The sequence below is a fragment of the Enhydra lutris genome, unplaced genomic scaffold (genome assembly GCF_002288905.1).
Source record: "Enhydra lutris kenyoni isolate GAN:26980312 unplaced genomic scaffold, ASM228890v2 scaffoldscaffold17, whole genome shotgun sequence".
NCBI lineage: Eukaryota > Metazoa > Chordata > Mammalia > Carnivora > Mustelidae > Enhydra > Enhydra lutris.
Genome location: NW_019154101.1, coordinates 10,658,638 through 10,685,407, shown reverse-complemented (window position 1 = coordinate 10,685,407; position 26,770 = coordinate 10,658,638). Strand labels below are relative to the sequence as shown.

Below are 26,770 nucleotides of genomic sequence, written 5' to 3'. Positions count from 1 at the left end.
AAGGTGAGGACCCCCGCCTTCCTGGAGCTTACCTTCTACTGGTGATAAGCATTATAAAGCCAATAATGCAGGGAAAGGAATAAAGAGGTATTGAGATGGGGGATGTCAAGGGACTTCAGAGAGGTCCCTTGAATGAGGGGAGGGGAAGAATGTTCCAGGCCAAGGAACATCATGAGCAAAGTCCTCTTTGGCACGAATCTGCCTCAAGTATTTCAAGGAAAGCAAGGAGACCAGTGTTCTCTAGAGCTGAGTGCGAGCCAAGGGAAAGGTGGCAGAAGATGAGGTCAGAGAAGGAGGCAGGGGCCAGATCAGATCTGGGAGGCCTAGAGGAGATGGTGATGAAAGGGGCAGAGCAGAAGAGTCATGTGACATGGGATAGGGACCCCCTCCACAGCATCCCTACTAGAAAGCCCTCCTGTCCAGATCTGATGCTTACGGGGTCTTCCTTGGGTTGAATTCAAATCTTCCGCTGGCTTCTATATACATAAAAAGTTTCTGGAATCCTGTCCCCAAATCTAGCGCATTGATGGCCTTTGGGGAAGGGCTCTAGGTAGCAGGAGGACTGGGATGGAAGGGGACTCTCATTATAAGCCCTTTGGACATTTTGACCCATACAGAATACATGGCCTGTCCCGTAAAGAAGTAAACAAACAAATAAATGAAAATTTTAAGGTTGTCACTTCCTCAGCAGAGTCGTCCATAACCAAGCCTCCAGCATTGGTCTCTGTTACCAGCTGTTTGGCCCCTGTCCTGCTGTGGGCAGGTGTCACAACGGCCACTCAATCTTATCTGGTTTAATTAGACATCTGTCTCCCACTTGACTGTAGGTGCCAGGAGCATGGGAACTTCCTCGCCCTGTTTGTTGCATCACCTGATGCCTGGCGTAGAACAGGAGCTCAAGAAGTGACGGCTGAATGATGACTTCATTGATTGACGTGACTTCCCAGAATGCAAATGCCCACCCAGCCTTAGGAAGAGGGACTGCCCCTCACCGGTTACAGAGTGGCACCCTCCCAACCTTGAGCTTAGGGCTCGGGGGAGTCAGACAACTCAGGTTGCTGTGTGATCCCAGGGAAAATGCTGAACCTCTCTGATTTACATAGTAACACCTCCCTCACCTGGTGTTTGTGAGAGGTAATGGGACTACAGATGCAGAGCCCCCAGGATATCACCGGGCACCTGACAGGCACTCAATACCAGCACCCTCACAGCTGTTTTCACCATCTCCTCCAAGGCTTCCATCTTGTCCTGCTGGAACCATTTTGTTTGCAGACTCAGGAAAACCTCGAATGAGTGGGCTCTGGCCTCCTCCCTTGCCCGGATTCTGCCTACACCCCCTCCAAGGATTTGTGACTCAGCCGAGCTGAGGAAGCCCAGGCTTCATATGGGCCAACGCCAGCCTCCCGTGGATTCCGTCTCTCCTCCCTGCCCCAACAACCCTTGGGCAGACGACCTGGTCCCCCGACTCACCGATGTGCTTCCCGTACATGTGGTAGAAAAAGGAGACGCAGTAGAACTTAGCACTGGCATTGTACAAGGGACTCACCAAACGGGCTCGGTCCCCCAGCTCCCGGGGCCTTGATGTCTCGATGAACATATAGTAGCCTGTTGGGGAGGCGGGGGATGCACCAACAGCCTCCTCCTCACCCCACACAGCCACTTCCCATCTGATCCTTTCACTGCCTGAACTTCCTCTGACCCCAGGTGCCTCACCCATCCACCGCATTCTCCCTGCCTCACCGCACAGCATAGGAGTCTAGGCCAGGAGTTCAGAACCTTATTGCAGTTTCTCTTCTTCTGGGTCCCCATGAAGACAGAGTTGTGTCTCCCCGTCAAATTAGAGCTCTCTAAGAGCAGGGCTGTGGCTCCCTTCAGACTGGAGCTCCCTGAGGGCAGGGCTGTGTCTCCTCTCTCAGACTGGGGCTCTCTGAGGGCAGGGCTGTGTCTCCTCCCTCAGACTGGGGCTTGCTGAGGCAGGGTTGTGACTTCCCCCTCAGAATGGGGCTCCCTGAGGGCAAGGCTGTGTCTCCCCCTCAGACTGGGGCTCCCTGAGGACAGGGTTGTGTCCCCGCCTTTGGACTGGGATTCCCTGGTGCTACACACATACACACACCCTCAAAAACTGTCCTGCAGCAGTCCATGTCCTCACCCTCAGGGGTGCCACTGATGTCAGTGGGGGGACCAGTGTTGGGGGAGCGCTTGGGATTCTGGGTGAGGGCATTCTGCCGTGTCCAGTCAAAGTTGTCTGTCAGGTCCTGGGTGTAGCCACAGATCTTCTCATCTTCAAAGTGGCAGGTGTTGTCTGCATTGGGCCAAGGGTGGGGAGGAGACAAAGAAGGTCAGGCTCCTCAGGCCACCTGGCCCAGCTTCGCCCTCCCTGGCCACCCTGAGGCAGGTGTCGTGCACCCAAGCCATGGGCCTAGGATCTCAGGGCTTGAGAAACCAGGCAACGGGGCCCCTGACAAATTTGTTCCCAGAACAGGACTTCCTAACCTTTGTATACCACAGACCTCTGCTATCTAGTGATGTCTAAGGACTCCATCTCAGAATAATAATTTTAGATGCACACAATGAAATACAGAGGGTCACAAAGGAAATCACTTCTATTGAGATACAGCTGTCAAAATATTTTAAAAAAACACGTTTGTGATATGATAATAAGTGGGCTTCTTTTTTATCTAATTAAATAACAAGATCTAGTGTTAGCTCTAATAACTGCGGTGGTTTCAAAGTCCTGATGGATATGATATTCAGAAACAGCCGTAACAACTTTAAGGTGCCGTGTAAACCTCGGCTTTGTCCTGATGACAGGGTCACAGGTAGTGATCACACTATCCTGGTTTGTTGTCCGCATTCATCACTAAAGATGTTAAACTTCTGCCAGAATTTAAGGGAAGATAAAGAAGTGACTGTACGCCCTTCCTCATTCCAGGTTCATGGACGCCCTGAATTCTATACACAGATCCTGTGGGTGGGGTGGGGGGCTTCATGGATCTCAGATTGAGGACCCCTGCTGCAGAGAACGAGGGATATGGATTAGTCTGGTCTCTCTGTTTTCCTTCTAGGGGCAGTGATTCTAGGGATAGGATCAGGATGCTGATTGAGGAGGAGAGGCCTTGAGTTATAGATGTCCCCCACCTCTGCCCCCCACTTTTAAGCCCCAGAATGAATCCTGGATGCACTTGTCTCCAAGCCCAGCCCTGTTCCCTTTGGCTTCTCCTTCCAGCTGCTGGCCTCCACTCCCATTTTCTCTCTGGGTATTTGCCAGGGTCCTCCAAAGGGAGGGGTTTGTATCCCCAAAGGGAAGGGGAAGTGGGAGGGAGGTTTCTCACCTGACAGGTTGGGAGAGTTGATGGCTGGGAAAGCAAGCAGGAAAACCAAGTCAGAACTGAGGTATGGGACTGTATAGAGGGTGCCCAGGCTTGGGACCAGGGGACAGTGTTCCCGAAACCAGGACTGGAGGCCAGAGGGGCCTACCCTGCAGTTACAAAGTAGGACACTGCACAGCGGGGAGCTCCAAGCTCTGGAACCATGTGGGGAGGCTGGAAGCGGTTCCCCTGGGGAGGAGAGGAGCCCACCATTCCCACCCCACCACCACCACTACCACCTACGCTCTGTGTAGTGAATGATGCGGGAGGCCATGTCCCCAGCCCCGAAGGTGGTATAGGGCGTGAGGCGGACCTCGTAGCTGTGGGGCACACGGAGGTCAGTCAGGATGTACTCCAGCAGCTGCCCCTTCTCCACGCGCCTCACTGGGATGGCCTTCACCATGGCATTGTGCTGATTCAGCTGCAGATACAGGGTGTTCCCAGATGCCCAGACGGCCACACCCTCCACCAGAGCACCGGCCCAGGCCCTGGTGTGACTTGGGGGGTGGGGTGGGGGGCAGGGGCAGGGAGCAGAAAGAATAAAGGACAAGGAAACCAGACCCTCAGTTTCCCCGTCTGTGAGAGAGGGCAATCACTCATACCATGCCTCCCTCCTCAGCCCATCTGAATAACATGGGATAGCAACTCGTATTGAACAAAAAATGTGTGCTGGGTGCTGTTCAAGGTGATTTGCCATTAGTAACCCACTTAATCCTCAAAATCTAGTCTTCTGAGCCAGAATGTTATAATGACTCCCATTTTACAGATAAAGAAACTGAGGCCAAACATATGTGGTTTGCCCTAGCTCACACAGAGCTGGATTCTAGCCTAGGCAGTCTGCCCCAGAGCCACACTTTCACCCTCCACACCTACTGCCCCTTGGGCAGAAGAACCACATGGAATTAAACCTGACACAAGAATAGCATAGCCCCAGCCTTGCATTCTAGAGACCCTGTGGAGAAAACTGCCTCCCTCCCCCACCCTAAGCTCCTGACTCACGAGTAGATTCTGTGTTTTGTAAGCAGAGCTAGCTCTGCCCCCTTTCTCCTGTACAAACCCAGCAGACCCAGCTCAGTTTTCAGGGCAGGGCCCAGAGCATGGGGCCAGAGAGGGTCCCTAAAACCTTCCAGCTTCTGCTGCTGTGTCCAGAAAACTTTCTCTCTGGCTCTGAAGTGTGGTCTGCAAGGGGGTCAGATGTGTCCAAGCCCTGCCTCCAACCACTTCTCATGGTTTGATGGACATTCCCAGGGTCAGCCTGCCCCTCCTCATGCCCCCCCACCCCGCCCTGGCCCTGTCCCCCTTGGCCCACCTGGCGGACACTGAGTCTGTAGTTGAGCAGGGGGTCCACAGCATCGGGCTCCCTCTGGGTCCACTGCAGCACATAGGAGTAGTTCTTGGACAGCTTGTGGCTGCGGGTGGGGTTGGGGGTGTCGAAGTAAAACTCCGGGCTGTAGGCTTTGGCTGAGAGGGCGGGGAGGGGGCATGGGGCCGTGAAGGGTGGGGGATGGGGAGAGACACAGAGAGAGGAGGTGCGGGAGAGGGAGACAGAGAAAGATGGCAAGAAACAGGGACAAGGGTATATGGAGACAAAGAGAAAGGGAACATAGTGAAGAGAGGAGATGGTGGGAGAGGAGGATATTGGGGGAGTGAGGGTGGAGTAGGAGGGAAAGTGTGAAGTGGAGAAAAGGGGGATTGGGAATTCCAAGATGTGGTATTGGTGAGAACAGAGAGGGAAAGGCCAAGGAAAAACCAGAGAAAAGAGAAATTTGGGAAGACACAGAGGAGGGATATTAGGGAGGGAAAGAGGATGGGGGAAAAGACGCAAAGAAGGGTCAAGGATATTGAGGTGGAAGGAAGAGAGGAGAAGGACAGAGAGAGAAAAAAGATGGGGAGACAGGGGAAGTGTGGGAGAACAGGGGAGAGGGGAAGGAGGTGGGAAATGTCATAGGGGCCTCTGGCTGGCAGGGCTAGGGGGTGGGGGGGGGGGCTGGGGAATGACCTGTGGTCCTGGCCCCCTGTTTTTGACTGAAGAGATCCAAACAAGACCTAAAGGGGCACCCAGTTAGTTGGGGGCTGCTGGGAGAGCTGGGGATGCAGAAGGGGACAGGCACACCTGGGGTTCTCCTCCAGGGGCGCTGCCACCAGCTCTGAGAAGGAACCAGTTCTCCCTCAATGAAGAGAAAGGGGGTCAGAAACTCCTTTGGCCTCTATGCATTCCCCTCAGCCCTCACCATGACCTCCGACCCTTTCTGACTCACCTATGCCTGCCTGCAGCCCCAAACAGCCCACCCAGGAATGACTTGAGATATGGGCTGACAGGGATTTCTGGGCACCAAGGGGCCTGAACCTCGAGGGTGACAGCTCAGGAAATGTGTGCTGGCTGGCCCAGAACCACCCGCGACGTTCCAGAGAAGCTGTTGAGTCGTCTTCTCTCCTCTTAGCTACAGCTCAGGCCCCTCACATTGGGCCTGCAGTTAGGAAAAGATGGGGTCCTCCATCCGCAGCCCCTGCGGCCAAGGACTAAGTAGGAGGGGCTTGAAATGTGAGGTCTGGGATGGGGCGTTGCCCCGGGCTTGAGTGGGCAGATTTAACCCTCGCGTGGGCGGGGCTGGACCGCACCTGCCCCCAAGAAAGAAGGAAACGGAAAGCTGGGATTGGACGAGGCTCGAAGGGAGCCTATGCCTCGCAGCTGGGACCCAGGCGCGGCGTGGATGGGTCTTTAAAGGGAAGGGCCCATAGCTGGTGCTCGCGGGTCTAGAGAAGCGAAGCCTAACCCCGGGGAAGTAGGGGCTTGAAAGAGGCAGAGCCGTCCGAGGCCAAGGGGAAGGAGGCTGAGCTAAAACAGGCGGGGTTTAGGGCACGTATAAGCGGCCCTTGAGAAGAAAAGGTCCTACACCTGGAGGGGCTGTGAGTGAATTGCTACAGCCTGTCTAGAGGGGACCTAAAAGACGTCACAGTTTGGTGCGGGCGGCATGGGCGGGGTTTAGACCTGGCGTGGGCGGGTCTTGGAAAGGCAGAGGCTGGAAAGGGGCGGGGCCCAGGCCGGGCGTGGGCGGGGCTGGAGTTGGGGCGGAGCCTAGGCCCAGATGGACGCGTTTGGGTGGGGCGGGACGCACGGGACGCTCACCCGAGACCTGAAAGAGGCAGGTAGCAGAGCCCACGTCGTTCGAGATGCTGCATTCGTAGCTGCCGCTGCTGTCGCGGGTGACGGCGTCGAGGCGCAGTTCAGAGTGGTCGGGGGCCTCGGCGGCGACGGGGACAGCAGGCGGCGGAGGCAGCAGCTGCCCTTTGAAGCGCCACACGGCCGAGGCGATACGCTGGGGGCTGCCCCGCAGCAGCGAGCAGCGCAGCAGCACCGGCCGGCCCAGCGCTTGGCGCACATCCTGGGAGCTGGGCTCCACCTCCGGCGGGACTGGGGGCGGGGGCGGCGGTCAGCGGGGCCGGGTGGGGCTTGAGGAGCGGCCCGATCGGAGGCAACGCACTCGACCCTGCTCCCGCACCCCCAGCCTGGAGGGATCTCAGAGCGATACACATTCGTAACATAGACAGTAGCCGTGCTCCTGCCTCCCTGACCTGCCCATACCCACCCCCTCCCGGCCAGTTCCTCCAGCCATGCTTCCCAGACTGGGCCTCGAATCCTTCCCTCACACTCCTCTCCCCGCCCCTCCCCCACGTAGTGAAAAGCTGCATAACATCGGGGTTTAGAGCAAGATCCCCAGAGCTAGATAGTTGCCTTAGGTTCAAATCCCAGCCCAGCTTCAAACTAGCCGCTAGGGCCTTAGGCAAGTTACTTATCCTGTGACTCGATTTCTCTATTTGTAAAAATAAGGGAATAATAGAGTCTATTTATAGGGCTGTGAAGGGTTAAATGAGTTCATGCTCTTAGAATGCTCTTAAAATGCTCTTAGAACAGTGCTTGGCAAGAGCTGAATGAGGTTCGTTAACTCTCATCCTTACACTATCAGACACAATGTGCTCCCTTGAAGGTCTTTTAAACTCCCATTTCTACCTGTCAAAATCAGTTATTTCTTTGTTCACTGGGTCCCTAGGAACGAAGATGGGGGCGGGGCATTTGAAAGTGGAAAAGTGACAAGGGCCACAGACCTCCCATATTAGAACACGGGGTGGGGGGGGGTGGCAGGGTTTTAGGCATATCAGCAGTACGTGGAGGGGATTGGTTGGACTGGAGGGTATAAAGGGGTGAAGAAGGGGCAGGTCAGGCCGTGAACCGGGAGGGACAGCTCAGAAGGTAGTCCAGGTGGGGCGATGAGACTCACACTGCACGTTCAGCTGCACCTGGGCCTCGCGGGGGCGCACGTTGAAACCATTATACCGAGCCGTCTGGCAGCGGTAGGTCCCACTCATGTCGCGGCTCACGTGCTCCAGCCGCAGCTTCCCGTCCGGGGTTTCCTCCAGTGGCAGCCCCGAGGGCAGCAGCGCAGCCTCCTTGTCCACGCGGGACCAGAGCACCGGCGGCCGCGGCTTGCCTCGAACCTCGCACTGCAGCTCAGCGGGCGAGCCCTCCCGCACTGTGACCACGGCCCTTCCCTTGGGCACGCTGATGGTGGGAGGCACTGCGGTGGGGAGGCCGGCAGGAGCTGGGTTAGAGCTCCCGCTAGCCTCTGCTTTGGGGCTTCTGCTTTCCTCCCCCTAGGTCTGAGCCTCTCTTCCCCATCCCAGATGTCCCAAAGATCCCTCAGTATCTCCAAAACACAACTCACCTCCCCCAGTTCTCTCCACCTCAGGGTCTCCCAACTCGGAAAGAGATTCTGAAACCTATTCCTTCTTTCTCTTTAGCCCAGCAAAAGGGGGTTCCACCTTTTAAACAGTTCTACCCACTGACCTCTTCCTTCAACCCCCTCTCTCCTGCCCACTGGCCCCAATCTAGTTAGAGCTTCCATTTGTCTTCTGGCGTGTTATCACAGATGCCTAGTCTGTCCCCCAATATGCTTACCCTTTCTTCCAAAGTCAGAGAATATCTGGAGTTTGGCAGAGCGCTCAGCCAGAATAACCATTAAGTCTCCTAGCCTGTCTTAGGTCTAGCTGTGGCCACATGACTAAATTCTGGCCAATGGGATGTGACAGAAAATGAGGGTCCTCAAAAGGACAGACTGTGCACCTCTTCTCCTCCTACCTATGGGCTGGAATGCAGATTGATGGCTGCAGCTGGACCTGCCATTGTGGACAAGGGGGCCCACACTAGGGATAATGGAATAGCGAGACAAGATGGAGCTCGGGGTCCTGAGGACTCAGAGCAGCCGAGCCATTATTCCAGCCTGGACTGCTCACTTTTATGAGAAAACGAAATACATATCTAGCTCATTTAAGCCGCTAGTAGAATTTCAGGATTTTCTGCTACACACAGCCAAACCCAATCCAACCCAACACATTGTCCAACTGGAGGGTCTTTTAAAGACTTCCATGGGTCCCATCCTACATCCCGTCAAACAAATTAAAATGTCCTACACCAAATATAAGTTGTAAATAACTCTACAAGGCAAGCTGAGGTCCGGCTCTCTAGTTAGGATCATTCATACTCTTGTAAACATTTATATGTGTATTGGCTTTAACTGTACAGTTTTCTCTTTATATTTTGGAGCCAATTAATTTGTTTTTCCAGGTCTAAATTATTTCCACAGGCCCTTAAATAGCTTCCATGCCCCAGGCATCAGGCTAATGAGCCAAATGGAGGAAATGGCCCTGCGCCCGTGGATTTCCCTTTTTCTAAAATGTCCCAGCTCCCAACCCTTCTGTGCCCCCACAGGCTAAAGGGCTGTCTCCTTCCTTTGAGGCTGCACTGCCCTCACCTTAAAACTCCAGATCCTTGGCTCTGTAAACAAGACCCTCGTGCTCCAGCCTCTGCCGCTCCCCAGCCTCATCTTCCCTCTCCCATCCTGTATCCCAGCTATGGGATCCACTTGTAAGGGACACGTTCCCTGGATGTGAGGTCTTTTCCCTGTGCAAGAGTCAGGATGGAAGGGGCCTCCGAGGCCATCAGGTTCACTATCTCACAGAGGGGAAACTGAGGCTCAGAGAGTTAAAGAGGCTTAGCCAAAGTCAGCCAGCATCTTGGTGTAAAGGGCTAGGGACTGGAAATGAGATTCTAGAGACTCTCTCCAAAATCATCCGCTCCAAACTCCTGTCATTCTGTAAACCCTTCAGGGGTGGCTCTAAAGTCAAACTGTCTGGGTTCAAATCCCAGCTACACTACTTAGTGTCTGTTAACTTAGGTGAGTTTCTTAAACTCCCTGAACCTGTTTCTTCATCTCTAAAAACTGATGATGAACTATCCCCATAAGGTAAACCATGAAGAGGTGAATGAGATAAATATGAAATCATCAGAACACAGAGTAAACACTCAATAAATGTTAGTCATTATTTCATTGTTGTTATTTATTATTTTTGGAATAAAGACCCAAATCTCTGCATTATGTGGTACCTGCTGACCCGTCCACTCTCTTCCATCTCATGCCATTCTCCCAGCTGCACTTTGGTCCCCACACTTACCTCCCTCAGGGCCTTTGCACATGCTGCTTCTGTGGCCTCCCTTTTTCTTTCACCCTCCCTTGTTCTCTTTTGCCTAGCAAAGTCCTACCCCTCCCTCAGATCTCAGATCAAACATTCTATCTTAGGAAACTCTTTCCTGACTTGTGTATCACAGTTTGCAGTGATATATTTATTTGTGAGACTATCGGAAAAATGTTTGCCTTCCTGCTTCATTCAATGCCAGCAGAACTCATTTTGCCCACCATTCTACCCCAGAGTCTAGGACAATGCCTGGCACACAACAGGTACTTAATAAATGTGTGCAGAACACAGAGTCAACACAATCATGTTCCCCTCACTCTGATCTCCTTTCTCCAAACTACTGTGCCCACCTTCCCTCTGTGGGCCTCTCCAGCTCCCTCCCCCACCCCCACACACACCCATGCCATCTCAGCTGCCCACCTGTCTCAGAGGAGATGTTGACCTCGACGCTAAGGTCAGGCACGGGTGCCCCTGGGAAGGAAGCCACGCACAGGTAGGTGCCATAGTCGCTGAAGTGCAGGTCAATGAGCTCTAGGCTGCTCGTGACCGCAGGCAACTCAGGGTCATTTCGGGTCACCAGCAGCCTCTTGGACATGCGTGCCGGCTTGCCGTTCTTGAACCACTGGTAGGTCACCTTCTCCTGGGGTACCGCATCCACGTGGCATGACAGCTTCAGGTCCTGGCCCAGCTGTATGTTCTCACTCTCTTTGATCACATCTGGGGTAATCTGGAATGTAGCGTTCTTCATGGCTATGAGCAGAAGGGGAAGGACAGGTGGCTGGGGCTGGCCCAGAGCCAAGGGTCTATGTCCCACCCCCATTCAGACCCGGCTTCTCTCCTTAAACTGCCAGAGTTTGGAGGCTCCAACCCCACACAACCACCACCACCCCCAAGAGAAATCACCGCTTTGCTTGGAAATGGTCCTGCTTGCTCAGATGCATTTTTTAAAAATTCAAAACAGCTGGCTGTAGAAAAGTGGGTTTATTAATTGTCATAGGTGCTCTTGACTGAACATGAGAGACACCGTTCCAAGCCCTTGACGTGGGTTTACTCATCTCACCCATCCCACAGTCTTGCGGTGAGGCACTTTGCTGTCCCCATTTTACAAAGGAGAGAACTGAGACTCAGACGGTTTAAGTCACTTGCCCAAAGAAATAGCCAACCTTGAATTCAGACTCGGCCTGCACTCTTAAAACCTGCACTGCTTTATTTTTATTCTTGTTTTAAACCGTGAATATGCAAAGTACAAATTTTGAAAAGAGGTACCAGAATGTAATAGCATTTCTATCTAGAGAGTGGGGCTGAGGGGAAATTTTAATTTGCACATTTTATCCTTTTGTACTGTTTGCTTCTGCAGCCACAAGTGTGTGCAATTTTTATAATAAAAGCCTAATACAATCACTTTACATGAAATTACATAAAACACAGAGTTTAGGGGAAAAGGGTCTAGCCTCTTTGAAAAATCTGAATACTGTCAGACGTAGCCAAGAGTTAGAATTCTTCTCCTTCTTTTTAAGTAGGCTCCACATCCAACGTGGAGTCCAAAGCAGGGCTTGAACTCCTGACCCTGAGATCAAGACCTGAGCTGAGATCAAGAGTTGGGCACTGAATTGACTGAGTCTCCCCAGGCGGCCCTAGACAGAATTCTCAGTAGTGGGTGCTAATTCGACAGGTCCCTGGTACAATAGCCATGAACTAGGACTGGGCTGGGCAAAGAAGGCTGTGTGTCACCCTAAGAGGGGACCATAAGTATGTGATATAAACTTCAATCTCCAGGTTTTAAAGGCCAAATGGAATTAGGTGGTAAAGAATATCTGACAGGAAAAAAACGATCAAAGAAAAAAATAGCTATCAGCAACAATCTGGCTACTGTCTTTCTTGCTCTGATTAAGTAAAAAGCCACCCAGAGCTAGCTTCTTCCTGTGAGAAGAGTCAGAAAAGAGAATAGCGGGAGGGGGAAGAACAAAAAGGAGAGACCATTTCAGCAGAAGACTCTCCACTGGATTTGACAGAAGCTATACTTTATTTTTCAAGGGTTAAAGAGCTGCAAACAAGCCTGGATCTTTAAATTTTTCAAATAAATAAGCAACAAACAAACAACAACCTAAAGTTACTTCTAAGTCCGAAAAATTTAAAGTTTTCTCTTTAGGGGCGCCTGGCTGGCTCAGTCAGTAGAGTATGTGACTCTTGGTCTCAGGGTCGTGAGTTCGAGCCCCAAGTTGGGTGCAAAAATTACTTAAATAAATAAAACTTAAAAAAAAAAAAAAAAAAGCTTTCTCCTTCAAGCCCAGTAGCAAAATCAAGATCATACTGAGAAGCAAATGAGGCTGAGGTTTAATAAGGAGGGTGTTTATACTTCTTTAATTGTGCCCCAAGTTTTGCATCATTTTTACATTTAGTAATTACCTTCAGACTCACTGACACGCTTTGCCAATAAAGATTTGCATATGGGGTATGTGCAAATTATGTTATTTTCATTTTAATTCTGTGAAAAATGTAGAAACCATTGTATGGGAAGAGTCGGGAAATTTAAAGACTGGAATGTCCACATTTAGCTTTTGGCAGCCTCCATTTCCCAATCTAAGAAAAATGTAGGCAATCAGGATGCCTGGGTGGCTCAGTCAGTTAAGCATCTGCCTTTGGCTCAGGTCATGATCCCAGGGTCCTGGGATCAAGTCCTGCACTGGACTCCCTGCTGCGTGGGGAGACTGCTTCTTCTTCCTCTGCCTCTCTCCCTCTCATGAATAAATAAAAAGTCTTTTTTAAAAAAAGTAAATAATCAATGCCAGCCCTTCCCACTTCTTCCATTGTTGAGATGACATTTGGAAATGTACATCACAAATAAAACTTTATACAAATTGTAGTCCTGCTGCCAGCAGACAGACATCAGAATTGAAGGGAAATCAAAGTGCCTGGAACATGGCCCCTCAGCAAATCTCATCTACCAAAAGGAAGCAGACAAGCCCTTTCCCAGTTCCCCAGTGGTTTCTGGAGGGCAGCCCCCCCACCCCCATCTGCCTCCCAAGTCCCCTCCCGCCCCTCCAGACCCACGTACATCGCACCAGCAGGTTGACCGTCTTCTTGGCAGGGTTGCCCACATTGTTGGTGGCTGTGCAGTTGTAGTAGCCGGAGTCCCGGGCCTGCACTGAAGGGATGCTGAGGGTGCCACTCTGGGCCAGAGCGCCCAGGGGCAGCGGGCCCGGCCCATGGGACCACTGCAGCTGGGGTAAGGGATCACCGCCTGTCAGCAGACACTGTACGGTCACATTCTCCCCCGGGTTTACCACCAGAGTTTCATTCACAGACAGCTTCAGGGCTGGTGGTGCTATGAGGACAAGGAGGTGGGGTCTTAGGGGACTGTGAGGCAGCGCTGAGGGAGCTGAGGGGGAGGAGAAGCCATGGGCTTGGGGAAGGCCTGAAGGAAGACTGGGGAGGAGGCAGGGAGCAGGCAGAGGGGAGGAAGGGAGGTGCTCATGGTGCAGTGCCTAGAGTCCTGTGTGGGGCGGAGCACCATCTCCTAGCTGGGGAGTCAGCCCAGGTGGGTGAAGGGGTCGGGCAGGGAAGTCCTGTACCCGTGATGTTGGTGAGCCGGAAGGTGATGGCCTTGTCCGGGATGCCACACACGTTGCGTACAGACACCTGGCAGGTGTAGCTGGCGTAGTCCTGGGGCCGCAGGTTCTTCAGCTTCAGGACCTTGGTCTCCCCCTAGGTAGCAGCAGTGCACTGGGGTGAGGGGTCTGCTTGGGTCCCATGGATCCCACACACATTCACCCAGCACCACAGGCAGAAGCAAATTCCTCCTTTAATTCCCGTCTTTCCAACCTCCACAGTTTATCCTTGGGGAGCGCAGCCTGGGGTGGATGCTGCCCTCTCCGTACCTTGAGCTTTTCTGCATCTGATGCCGTCCTGGGACACGCTGGCCAGGACCAAGGCCTCAGTTCTCCCCCTCTGGGAAATGGGGGGTAAAGAAGGACTCCTGTTCTGTCTTACAACCTATGCAAACATGGGGCTGGCCCCCAGGCCATGTCCACACATGGAGCCTTGCCACCTGGGATAGCTACCTCGGAAAGCCTCCCCTGGTAGGACAGCTTCCTCACCACCTCCCGGGACTGCAGGGGTCCTGTGGGAAGTGCAGTCATCTCTCTGCCCCCAGCTACCACTACACCTGCCCGAGTTCCCAATACTCTGCCAGCCAGAAGACGGAGGCATCACGTGCCTGCTCCTGGGGGGGGGGGTGCCTTTCCTAACTAGCCATGACCCTGGAGGACATGTTGCCTGGGGGATTCTCCTGTCCTCCCTGACCTTTCTGCCCTGATTTCATTTGGCTCAGGATGTCTCAAGCCCAATCAGAATGCATGCCTCTGACATCACAACAGAATAACTGGAGTGAGGGCAGTCCCAGGAACTCGGGATCATGAGACCTCAGTCTTCACATCCCCCTCCCCTGTGGGGTGCAGAAGGAAGAGTGTGGGGCGAGCCATGAGGAGACCAGGCCGGCTGCTGTCCATCCTGACCTGGGTGTAGAGGGGCTCATAGATGTCGACCCCATTGTCCTGGCTGTGAGACAGGGTGTCAGAGCCCCGCTTCCAGATGAAGCGGGCAGGTGGGTTGGAGTTGACAGTACAGCGCAGGAACACCGTCTTCTCCTGGTAGAAGTTGCCTCGAACATCGCTCACTGTCTGGTGCACCGTCAGCACGGGCTCATCCAGGTCTGCAAGGATACCATGCCGGGGGGAGTCAGAGCTGGCTGACCCGAAGGTAGGGGGCTGGGTTTTCTGGCAGCCCCACAGGAAAGCTAAGCTACTCTCAAGGGAAGCTTCCAGAGAGCCAGATGGTCTCCCAACCCGCAAGATAGACCAACCCATTAGAGGCAGGGGAATAGACTTAACAGCTTCCCAGCTGTCCCTGCCCCCGGCCCTGCATGGGGGTGTCTTTCTTCACCTTCCTGTCATGGGATGGAGGAAGCAGCTGCAGACTGGAAATCAGGACACTGGTTCAGATCCCGGGTTAGCTGCTAATTTGCAGTGTGACCTGCCTACGTCCCTTCTCTCTCTGGGCTTGTTTCCTCACTGGTAAATTGGACTAGGTTGGTGGTTCTCACCTTTGTTTGCATGACAGAATCACATGGATACTTTTCTTTTCAATACCACTGCCTGGCATAGCTCATTGATGGTGTCAGAAGTCAGAAGAATGATTGCCTCTAAGGAAATTATTGACTGGGAGGGAGCATGAGGGAATTTTCTGGGGTCCTGGAAATGCTCTTAAACTAGATGGTGTTTACACATGCATAGACATAAAAACTCATTGAACTGTACATTTAAGGTTAGTGTACTCTATTGGATGTAGGTTAATCCTCAATTTAAAAAAAAAAAAAAGAATTTAAGAAAAGGTCCCAATGTCTGGGCCCCACACCCAATTACATCAGAATCTCTGGAAGTGGAACCAAGGCATCAGTAGTTTCTTATAAAGACCCCCAGACATCCTAATGGACAGCCAGCATTGTGAACCAAAGGTACCCACATTACACAGCCTAACATCCTATGACAAGTGTCCCGTCATTCTGTCCTCACACAGCCCACTTGGACAGAAGTCATAACAAAGGCCAGGGGTGGAGGTAGGGCACTGATGACATCCAGGCCATGCCTGCCAGCTCCTTCCAGCACCAATAAATCAAGAAATGACCCTTCCCCCCAGGGTTTGGCAGGAATTTGGGTGACTGATGGGGGACAGAAGGGTCCAAGATTCCATTGCTCACCACTTGGGGATCTCACTTTGGAGGGGAGGGGCACAGGGCATATCTAATGGGTAGGTTCACTGTAGACATTAAGATGGCACAAGACAGGTCCCTTGGCTTGCCCCTGGGGCTTCTGGGTAACTAGCGTCAGCCTAGGCCAGCACAGAGGCAGGTGACAAGCAGTGAAATAGCCTCTTGGGGTTAAGGAGGTATCTCTATGCCAGGCAGGTAGGGACTAGGGGCTTCCCTTTCAACCAGCAGTCAGGACTAAGGGGTGCTTGGTCCTGTAAGTGGTGGGGGTAGGGAAGTTTCAGAGCTGCCCCTGGGGCCAAAGCAGAAACATGAGGTACTGTGGGAAGGGCACCAGAGCAGTCAAGAGAACCTTTGCGGGTAAACAAGTCACAACCCCCCGCCCCCCGCCATAACCTTATAACCTGTGAAAATCGTCTAATCTAACCTGTCCCATCCTCCCTGAACACTTGAGAGGGCTGCTGCAGGGTTTGTATGGATTATGGGGGGACGCCTGTTAAGGGTATAGGGTGAGACACACCACAGGAACAGCAGGTAATGCCCCTTTAGGCCGAGAGAGACGAAGTCTCTACTGTGCTCTTCCACGAGGGGTCGCTTCGCCAGCCTCCTTTCCACCCGCCTCCTCCAGCCCAGCCTGAGCATCCTGGGGGCGCCGCCAGCCCCAACTCACACTGCACATCCACGCGGATAGATTTGATGGCAGGCACGCCCACGCCATTCTCGGCCTTGCAGTAGTAGCGGCCGCCCTGCGTGCGCGCAATGCGCTCAATGCGCAGCGTCTCGTTGAACACCGATGTCTCCTGGAACTTGTCCGAGGCACTGCCAGCCGTCTTGGTCCATCGCACCTGGGTCCACGGGGAAGGGCAGAGTAGCCACGGCAGTGAGGGGCTGGGCAGGGAGAATGGAGCATCTCCCCTCCTACCCCATTGTTTTTCCTGAGTACCCATGGAGCACCCCCAGCCCCCAAAACTAATCCCCTCCAGGGGAATACACGGATGGGGTAGGATGCCTTGGGAAGGAATCTGGGGAATCTAGGGTCAGAGGGAGGGAGCTTTAAAGAAGGAAGTATACCTCAGTGGTTAAGAGGCAAGTTGGATCAGCCAAATTACCCCCCCCACCTTCCCTGCCCTCCTTTCCTCATTGGGAAAATGGAGAATAATACCCCCACCTAGGGTTCCTGAAAGGATTAAATGTGCCTTAGTGTCTGTAAGACTAAGAATTTTCTAAAATTTTTAGTGGCCCTGGGTAGGTTACTCCTCTCTCAACTTCAGATTTTTCATCTGCAGGAGAGGCCTATGGGGTAGACAGCCTCCAAGATGGTGGCCAGTGATCCCAGTCTCTAGTTCTTTTTTCTGGGGTGATCTCCCACTTTGTACCAGGGATGGGCTGTGTGACCCATATAACACAGTTGGCCTGATGGTATGTCACTGCCAAGATCAGGTTATGAAGGACTGTGATTTCCATCTTGAGGAAAGCCATCTGGCTTGTCATGAGCAGCCATCTGGCTTGTCATGAGCAGCCCTCTGGAGGGAGGGGTCCACCGGGGAAGAAGGGAAACATCAGGTCAACAACCACAGGACGTAGACTACAAGAGGGTCCTCTCACCCCAGTCAGTTCTCAAATGGCTGCAACTTCCTCAGAGACCATGAGCCAGAACCAGCCAGCTAAGCCGCTCCTGGATTCTGGTCCCATAGGAATGGTGAGGCAACAAGCATTTGTTGTTCTGAGCCCCTGAGTTTGAGAGCATTTGTTACACAGCAATAGATAACTGTAACTATTACATAGCATAATTTACACTTTGCAGAGGTTTAGAAACAAGTGTAAAGCACCTAAGTGTAGCCCCTGGTATATATTTGTCACTTAATGAATTTCCCTTTTATCAACATTGCTGTAGATTGTGGGGAACTAGCAAGGATCACACAAGACACTGGAGCAACTACTCAGAGTAGCAGGGTTTAAGAAAAATTGATCAATTCCAGGTCATTAAATCTTAAGAATTGGAGAGTAGTGTAAGGAAGCTTCCAACTTAAAGTTGGGGAGGATTGCTTATTACTGAGACAGGGCAAAGCCCCTGATCTCAGTGAAGAGGGCAGGCCTTAGGCCATAAAAACAATAAGGCTGGGGAGAAGCAGGTGAAGGGCAACTTTCTCATGCAGGATATGGCCACTGCAGGGTTTGTACTTTTCTTCAATTCTACAAAATTCTCAGCCTTTATCTCTTTAGATGTTGCCTTCTCACAGTTTTCTCTAGTCTGTCCTAAGTTTATGTTGTACCTTGTCATTCTAGCCTCCGTGTCTCCCAACTTCCTTTTCATATTTTCCATCTCTTTGTCTTCTCCAGACTGCACTGTAGTTGATTTCCTCAGATCTATTCATCCAATTCACTAATTTTCTCTTTAGCTATCTCTACGGTGTTGAGGCCGAATTTTTCAAAAGACCATATTGTTTTTATTTCTAGGATTTCTACTTGGTTCTTCCCCTCATATCTAACTAATCAGGTTGTATAATCTTTCATTATCTCTTTAAACACTTCAAACATGTTTATTTTCAAGATCCTTTCAGATGGCTCTGTTTTGTCTGTTTCCTCAGATGTGAATTGTTCAATTTTTTTAGTTTCTGGACTGGCCCTCCTGGCGCTGTATTTCTAAATATTGTTTTAAAATATTACTCCACGGGCTTGTATTCCATGGGAGTTTTCTTCCACAGAAGTTCCATGTGGGCCTTCACAGGCCTGTGTGTGGTGTTGCTCTATGGTTGCCTATGCCCAAAACCATGGGTTCACAGGTTCCAGCTAGTTTTTATATTAGTTTCTTAGCTTTGGTGTCCTCACCACTTGGACAGTGGACACAGACAGCCCAAGGGGTGTGCTCCTATACAGATGACATTTTGTACACACGCCCAGAAGCAGACTCTGCTCTCTGCTGTGACTCTGGACTATGGGACAGAGAACTTCTGGGCCCCATTCACAGGGGGTGCCCTTGTCAAGCTTCCTGCTTTAGGCAGAGAGTCTATGTGTAGCTTCCAACCACAGATGAACCTGTGGCCTCAACTCATACTCCCTGTGCATCTATTCATGCTACTATCCATGAGGTGGGTGCATAGTAAGCCCCTCCAAGGATATGTTCTTCACATTCTGCTCACTGCCATTGCTACAGATTCTTTCTTCATTTTGGCCCTTGAAATTCCTACTCTCTTGTTATTTGTTTGGAGTGGGGAATTCCATATCCACTCCTTCCCCCAGCCTGACCTCAGAGCGGGCTATGAGATACTCCTTCCCTGTTCCCCTAATATACTGGATGCTCCATGACAACGGGAACTGTAACTGCATCTTCAGGGCCTATCACAGCACTGGGCACATAGCAGATGCTCAGTAAATACGTGTTTAATGAAATGAGCAAACAAGGAGGTAGATAGCATTTCAGGAGAGGTGAACAGCAGTGGCTAATGCAGGAACAAACAGGGTTTCCTTGGGCAAGTGTGACTGGAGCACAGTATGAGTATGAGGAGGATGGCAGTGGGGCCAAACTGTGTGTGTGTGGCGGGGTTTCTTCATTTCCATCCCTAGCAGCCTGAACTGGGTCTGGTAGGTAATAGGTAAACCATGGAAGGTCTCTGAGCAGGGGAGTAATATTCCATCATATTACAGCAGCTTTGAGGATGACAATTCTGGGAGCAGGGTACAGAAGTGAATTGGAGGGGGAGATGTGGGAACATGGCGGGGGTGGGGGGCAGTTAGCCTACTGCAATGGTCCAAGGGCTAGGATTGCAGGTCTGAGCTTTAGAGGTAATGAGGAATAGAAACAGAAGGTCCATGCAAGAGATATAAAAACAGAGGCCTCAGAGGCTGGCTAGATGTGGGGAATGAGATGGCACACAACCATATTGTAGCCTAAGCGTTTGAGCCTAGGTAGCAGGAAGAAGAATGACATCATGGATGGAAGTAGAAAAAAGAATGTGTGGGCACACACAGTGAGCCCCAGCCACAAACCACTCATAAAGGCAATGCACAAGGGAACACACGCAGGTGGCCAGTGCAGTTTTAGGGAGAGATGGCCCAGTGGCCTCCCTGGCGTTCTGGGGGACCATACTGATATCGCGCCTGACGCAAACAGCAACTGAAGAATGGCAGCATCGCTATCACTTCAAAACAAAACTTAGAGAAGAAGCAAGAGGTGTTGATGGTTTCAGGTTGAGTCCTTCGCAGTTTCCTTGTCCTTTTATTAGTCTCCAGGCCAAACCTATCAAAGTCATCCCTGTGCCCCCAAATTACCCAAAAAATGCTTCTGCATTTCACTGTCCTCTCCAGGACCCAATGAAGAATCTTCTGCTGCTCTTAAATACCACAGCTGTTCACCCGCAAATTCCAACCATCCCTCCAGCCCACCTCCTGCCTCTTCCCATCAGCTTTAGTGATAACTGGCCAACTGTTCTGACTAAACCACATAGTTGGTCTGTGACAAAATATACCTGGCATTACCAGATACTCCTCTTCCATTGCTTTCTATTGCTTTCAGTCTTTTAACCTCAAGAGTGTGGGGCTTGCCTACCTGAAGCTTCCCAAAGAGGAGAGTGCATCCTATGTGGTTGGTAACATCCAGAGCCCCCAACCCAAAGACAGACACACTATGGGGAAGTGTGCTAAGCTACAGAGAACACGGGTACTGGATTCAGGGTTCTGCTTCCACCCTTCCAGGAGCCGTGTGATCTTGGGAGTTCACTCAGCCTCCCCAGGCTTTGATTTCCTCAGCTGTGTAACGGAAGCCCTCATGTCTCCCCCACAGCCTGGTCGTGAGGTCCCGAAGAGAAGACGTTGGGGAAGCACCTAACACAGTGTCAGCACGTGAGGGCTGCCCTCCCATGGAGGCGGAATATGCCTCTGAGGAAGTGTCTGCCCCACAGATACAACAGGAATGAAGTGGAATTGAACAATTGCCATTTAATTTTTCCCCTCAGTCTTCAATGTTTTCAGGTGAATAAGCTCATGGCCTCCAGCCCTTCCCCACAGGGTTCATTTTCTAGCTCTTTCCCAGACCCAGTCTTTTGTCTTGTGTTGGCTTGCCAACTTCGTCTGCCTCTTGTCCCCAGCTCCCATCACCTCTTCCGTGGCTCTGATCCCAGGGTGGACCGGGGACTGAGGAGGCGAGGCCAGGGGGGCGCTTACCTGGGGCCGAGGGTGCCCGGTGACGAGGCACTGCAGCACGAGGGTGTCCCCCTCCCGGATGGTGTAGACACGCTCACTGATGTTGTCCTCCTTCACCACACACGCCTGGCCTGCGTGGACAATTTGAGCCTGGGCAGGAGCTGGAGGTGGGGAGAGGGGACAGGTTTAGGCAAGAGGCGCCAAGGCCAGAGGGGGGGTCTAAGGCTCCATCCTCTGAGTATGTTAGCGGGAGGCGGCAGTCCAGACTTCCCCAGGCCATTCCTTAGAGGCCTGACTTGTTGAGCTGTAGAAAGGACACTCCCAGGGCCCCAGGCCAGAACCAGAAAGGTCAAGGACTCAGGAAGAGGCCAGTTCCTCCTCAGCTCTCTCTCCTTGCAAGAGATCTGGGCTGTCAGTGAGCTGATGAGTATGAGGGGCTCAGTATCTGTATAAAATTGGTTGTCACTCGATGAGCATCGACGTCTTAGCAGCCCCTGTCATAGAAGATGCTGGCTTCTTCTACACCTGGTGGGGGCATCCATGCCCCAGCTTCTGGAAGTATTAGCTGCTAGGTGCACAGAGCTCACCTTCCCCTGGGAATTGTCCTTCACCAGAAATGCCCAGGAGATCACCCCTTTCCCAAATACACACACACAGCGTCCAAGGACTGATAGCTTCCTCACCATCTGCTATCTGCTGGTGGGATGACTATGTGCCACTTACACTCCACAGTCCCCTGGGAATAGGTTGAGGCTAAAGCAACTGAACCACATTCTTGCCTGGCTGCTCCCCCTTCCAGTGTCTGCTGAGAGCACTTTCTCAGTAAACCATATGCCTGACCTGCACCCCCTCAACCATCCCAGGCTTTACTTTTAGAGAGCTTGATCAACATATCTCCCGGTCCCACAGACTGCCCATTCCCCTTACCCAAAGGCCTGTTACTCTTCCCTCATTGCTCCCTGAGCCTGGGTCAACCTCCTCAAGGGACGGAAGCTCTCTCTGGGGGCCTGGAAGCTCTCAAAAGAGTGGCTCCTCCCTGGCCTTTCTCACAGGGACCAGGGCCAGGGGACCACAGTTACAACACCCAAAGGGAAGATGACTGACTGGGAGAAGTACGCAGCCCCTCCCTAAGTATCTAGCCCCCAGCCCAGCAATGTTTGGGCTCTGAAAAGGAGGGCAAGGCCCCCGAGTTCATACCTGTCTGCTCACAGCTGTGGGATGAAGGAAGTGGAGGTGGGCACCAGGGGCACAAGGGGGTGAAAACAGAGTCCTTGCCCTAAAGAGGGGCACAAGGGTGAGGTAAAGCCTGTACATAAAATGTGTAACTTCCTCCAGGAAGCCTCCCCTGACTGACCGGTGCCCACCCTCCTTCTGTACCCATCACTCTCCCAGTGTGACAAAAGAGCATCGATCTGCCTGTCTGCCAGATCCAGGGTTCTAGCTTTTCCGTCTACCAAACCATGAGTTCTACCTTATTATTCACAGCACAAGGCCTTGAATATAGTGGGCACTCAATGAACACTGAATGGGTGAATTTACAAGAATACCCCATGGTGATGTTGCTAAGCATCATAAAAGAGGTACAGAAGGCCCTCAGAGGTCAGAGGAGAGAGAGAGCGCGCTCTGTTAGAGGTAGAATCCCAAAAGGCTCTAGGAGGAAGCAACTTTCTCACCAGGTCTCAGGGAATCTTTGTGCTGGATGACAGGGCAGAGTCCTATATAATATATATATTACCTGGAGTAAACCATGAGTGATCTCCAAACCTTTATTTTCTCATCTCTAAAATAGAGAGAATGCTGCCAGCCCTGACAACTCATGAGGGTGGGTGTGACAGTAACAGACTGGATGAGACGTGCTTAGTAAACTCTGATGTGTCCTGTAGTTACCCCAAGTAGCGCCTTACCAGAGTCTCTCCAACCAACACGGATGGGACAGTCATGAACTGTTACAGAGGTGGGTGCACAGAGCAGCCCAGCTGTAGGTCAAAAAGCTTGTGGGGTAGCAACTGGGGACAACACAGGCCATATTGAACCATTAGAGGCTCTGCAAACAGTAACAGGTTCTGCAAACAGTAGCAGCTGCCGGCAGCCAAGAGTCTGAGCATCCACACCACCATCCTGCTGCCTGGCTGCCACAGAGGAAGGAATCGAGGCTAGCTGTCAGGAGACAAGCTCTGCAACCTTGGGCCAGTCAGACCTCATGGGCCTCAGTTTCCTCTCCTATGGCAGAGGAGCAGATTAGATGACCTCTGAGATCCTTCTCAACTCATACTTTCTATAAATTTTGTAATCGGTGCAGAGTCCCTATATAAGATGCACCCTGGAATCCAGGGAATGGGTCTGAAACTGTCACCCTGTGTGACGAAAATGCATGAACATCACCATTCCATGGAAGAGAGGGCCATCTGTGCCAAGGTCCCCAGGAAATCTCATCAGGAAACAACCCCCCCACCCCGCATGATGAGCATGCCAGTTGCTGATAAGACCAGAAGGTTGCGGGGATGTCTACAAGAGGCCTGGGGTGCCTCTGAACAAGGAAGACATTGATTTAACAGGTTCCAGTGGAAGATAAGTTGTAATCTTGGACACTGTGGCTTGCCCGTAGCCAAGCAGTGTTGTAACAACAGAAGGTTCAGTGACTGATAAGGAATACTGAAAAGGAGCTGGAGAGCTGGACTTTCTCAGGGTCTGGCCAGCACAAGGTCCGGCCCGCAGACACAAGGCCTCTGGCCACCGGCCACATTTCCTCACTGGAGAAGGGGCATCATGGATGGTAACACCACTAAGATGACCTAACTCCCTTTGATGACATTAACTCTTAAGAGGATCAAACTCTAAAATGATAGAACCATTGTGGAAGAGATTTTGGCAGTACCTCCTCAAGCTAGACAAGGGTATCCCATGACACAGCAACTCCACTCCTGGGTAGTGCCCAGTGCAAATGAATGTTTACAACAACCAAACAATAGGTCCAAGAATATCCACAGCAGCTGTATTCATTAGAGCTAAAAATGAGAAACCACCCATAGGTCCATCAAGACTAGCATGGGTAAATATGTTCTGGTACAATCATACACTGGAATATTACACAAAAATAAAATTAAAAAAAAAATAAAACAAAATAAAATAACGCCTGATAGACACAACAGCACTGTTGATCTCACCTGGACAATCTGGGTGGAAGAACTCAGACACAAAGGAGTAAATAGTATATGACTTCATGTGTCTGAAATCCAAAACTGGAAAAACCGATTTTAAAGTAACAGTGGTTGCCCTTAGGTGGGGATGGGGGTTATTTGCTGGGAAGGGCACACCAGAAGTTTCTGGGGAGAAGGTGGGATCCCATCGGGTCTGATGGAGTTGTCTACATCTGATTTTGAGTGGTGGTTATACGAGCAGACATTTATGTAAAAATGCATCAGGTTATTTGCTTAAGATTTGGCTGTTCCTAAGTACACTTCAATTTTTAAAAATTGCCAGTTGAGGTTATCTAGTTTCCTTGTTGACACAAACCATTACAACTACTCACTCCCTTTACTCTGATTCCTATTTGATGAGCTGCTTCCCATGGTTGACTTGTTCGAGGTGTAGATTTTCCCTCTGGAGCAAGGGGTGCCTGGAACCCCTTGGCCTTGGCATTTCAATTTGCCCGTGGCCTCTTGTTAACGAGCCTCTTGTTAACAGTCTCCCCCACTCTGCTTACCCCTGGAATGGCTAGAACTGTGTTTTGGACCCCGAACCAACAGAGTCCCCACCAAGTCCCAGGCCCCCAAAGGCTCTGCCCCACTTAACCTCAGCCTCCTGCTCCACACGCCCTAGGAAGGCAATGCTAGTGGCAACAGCTTCTACTCCAAAGGCAACCAGGCCAGGACCGGTGTCAAGAGGCACCATGACATCATAATCCCTTCATTCAGTCTGTCAAACAACAAATGCTTCAAGCGGGCAGCTGCTGCATGGGTGTGGGAGAGACTATCAGGAAAAGCAAACAATGACAGAGCAGTGTTGGGGAGATGGATAGCAAACAAGGGAACAGAAATGAACAGGATGGCTTCAGAGTTCTGTAAGTGCTAGGACTACTCTCAAGCAGAGGATGCGTCAAGGAACAGCAAGCAGAGGAGAGATATCCTTTAGAGAAATGGGAAAAGAAGACAATCTGGGACTAATGCCTGCCTCTGCTACCCCTCCCCCCCCACTGGGTGACGTTAGGTAAGTTACTTAACCTCTCTGAGCCTAAGCCTCTCCCTTCGTAAAATGGGAATAATAATACCTTCTCCCGGGGCTGGCGTGAGGGTTTAAGACAACGTCTGTAAAACATCTGGCCAAACAGTATGTGCTCTCTCAATAAATGACGGATCCTGAGATGATGTAGGAGGAGCAAGAGATTGGGGCAGGAGAGCGCCCTCTGGAGGCAGGAGGGCAAACCCTCAAAATCCCAGAGTAGAGACGCTCAAAGCAGTCATGAAGCCAGTGGGGATGTTTCCCTGATATGTTAAAATTCATGTTGAGGGTGGTGCAAGGCCTCGGAGGAGCTGGGAACGGCGGAGGGATGAGGCCCCTTCTGAGCACCCCTCTCAGCTTCCCAGCACACTCAGCTCTTAACAAGTTACTTTGTGACTTTAGCAAGTTACTTAAGCCTTCATTTTCTCACTTGTAAAACGGGCTTGTTATGAGGGATACATAAGTAAACTCACATCAAGGGCCGAAAACAGGGCTTGGTACAGTAAGCCATCTAGACATAGTACCTAGCATCATTATTCTAGAAATGATCCCACAATCCTCTCAAGAATCCACCTCCCGGGGCGGGGGTGGGGGGGCACTGCAAGCCCTTTCCATGAAAGGACCAGCCTTAATGTTACAGATAGTGACAAGTGATACCTTCCTGGGGTCCACTGTATATATTTCCAAGCTCCCCTGCCTCATTCTGAGGGGGAGAAATATTAAGTTTTATTTAGCCTCTTTTGGCAGAGAAGACAGCAGAGGTCCAGAAAAGGAAATGCCCTCTCCTCATCACTCACGGACACAGGACAGGAGAAGAGTGGGGACTTGAACCCAGGTCTTTCACCTGCTAGCTTGGAACTCCGTTCACTGTCCCAGTCCTCCACAGACCCCCCCTACCCCTCCTGTGTCACTGGGGAGCCTGCTGCCATGCCGACTCCAAGGCTGTCAGAGTTTGTATTTGTAACAAGCTCCTTGGGAATTTTGGAGGCTGGATTTGATCATCTCTGTTTGACACCACATTGGTGGATAGAAGATAGGACAGGAGTTTAGAACCACGTATGTTTCCCTGCCTCTGGTCTATGAGACTTTTCCGATTTCACTCTCCTGAGATCTCTCAACGAAGCCCCACGGAAAAGGAAAATGGGATCTCCTAACCTGCATGCCATAAAGACCATCAATGAATAGTTCTCTGCCAAACCAGGATGCTGATGCTGCACCTTCTCTCTCCTTCCCAGAGTGCCTCTGCACCCAAGTGTAGATTTTTAAAGGCTCTGAAAAGTCCCTTAGTAAACATACCTATGTAACTTAGTTTAAGCCAGTGCTTTCCAAATGTATTTGATCCTTCTTCACAGAGGATCTCCTAGCATCTTGAGAGAGAGAAGTGCTGTGGAAAACAAGTGGAGAAATGCTGATCCCAAGCTCAATATAAAACGAATGTCTGTCAAGTCAAGTACGATGGCCCTCCCCCCCAGCCCTGTGGCTGAGCACGACCAAACAGCATGAGAGATGTCACGCACAGGGCAGCATAATAAGGAGGACAGCTGAGGCAGAAATAGTGGGTCCCTAGTAGAAGGCTTCTGGCCTATTGGCTCACTCCTTTTTCCTCCAGAAAGCATACACCCCAAATTATAGGTGGGGGTCAGGACAGCGAGCACCTAGCAGCCCAGTGAGGAAGCCTCAAACTCTCAAGGATTCATGTTAAGACAAGTTCAACTTGCCCACTGGGCTTCGGAAGAGAATTCTCACTGGAACC

At 51.5% G+C, this 26,770-nt stretch overlaps 1 protein-coding gene across 2 annotated transcripts in view; it reads right to left on the bottom strand.

Moving 5' to 3' along the window:
• LOC111147610 (MAM domain containing glycosylphosphatidylinositol anchor 1) overlaps positions 1 to 26,770 on the bottom strand; it is a 53,068-nt gene that overhangs the window by 3,475 nt on the left and 22,823 nt on the right. Inside the window, exons 2-15 of one of the 2 annotated variants that reach the window (XR_002640643.1) lie at positions 20,821 to 20,960; positions 16,331 to 16,505; positions 14,411 to 14,607; positions 13,469 to 13,601; positions 12,952 to 13,221; positions 10,317 to 10,646; positions 7,646 to 7,942; positions 6,496 to 6,780; positions 4,678 to 4,829; positions 3,612 to 3,789; positions 3,333 to 3,356; positions 2,150 to 2,302; positions 1,471 to 1,605; positions 1,119 to 1,248 (exon numbers count right to left, since the gene is read on the bottom strand). Coding sequence is in view for 1 of the 2 variants with exons in the window: in XM_022503765.1 (XP_022359473.1) it covers positions 1,471 to 1,605; positions 2,150 to 2,302; positions 3,333 to 3,356; positions 3,612 to 3,789; positions 4,678 to 4,829; positions 6,496 to 6,780; positions 7,646 to 7,942; positions 10,317 to 10,646; positions 12,952 to 13,221; positions 13,469 to 13,601; positions 14,411 to 14,607; positions 16,331 to 16,505; positions 20,821 to 20,960 (2,469 nt within the window). In the remaining variant the exon portion in view is untranslated. The remainder of the gene's footprint in view (positions 1 to 1,118; positions 1,249 to 1,470; positions 1,606 to 2,149; positions 2,303 to 3,332; positions 3,357 to 3,611; positions 3,790 to 4,677; positions 4,830 to 6,495; positions 6,781 to 7,645; positions 7,943 to 10,316; positions 10,647 to 12,951; positions 13,222 to 13,468; positions 13,602 to 14,410; positions 14,608 to 16,330; positions 16,506 to 20,820; positions 20,961 to 26,770) is intronic. The other variant, XM_022503765.1, reaches the window with a different exon arrangement.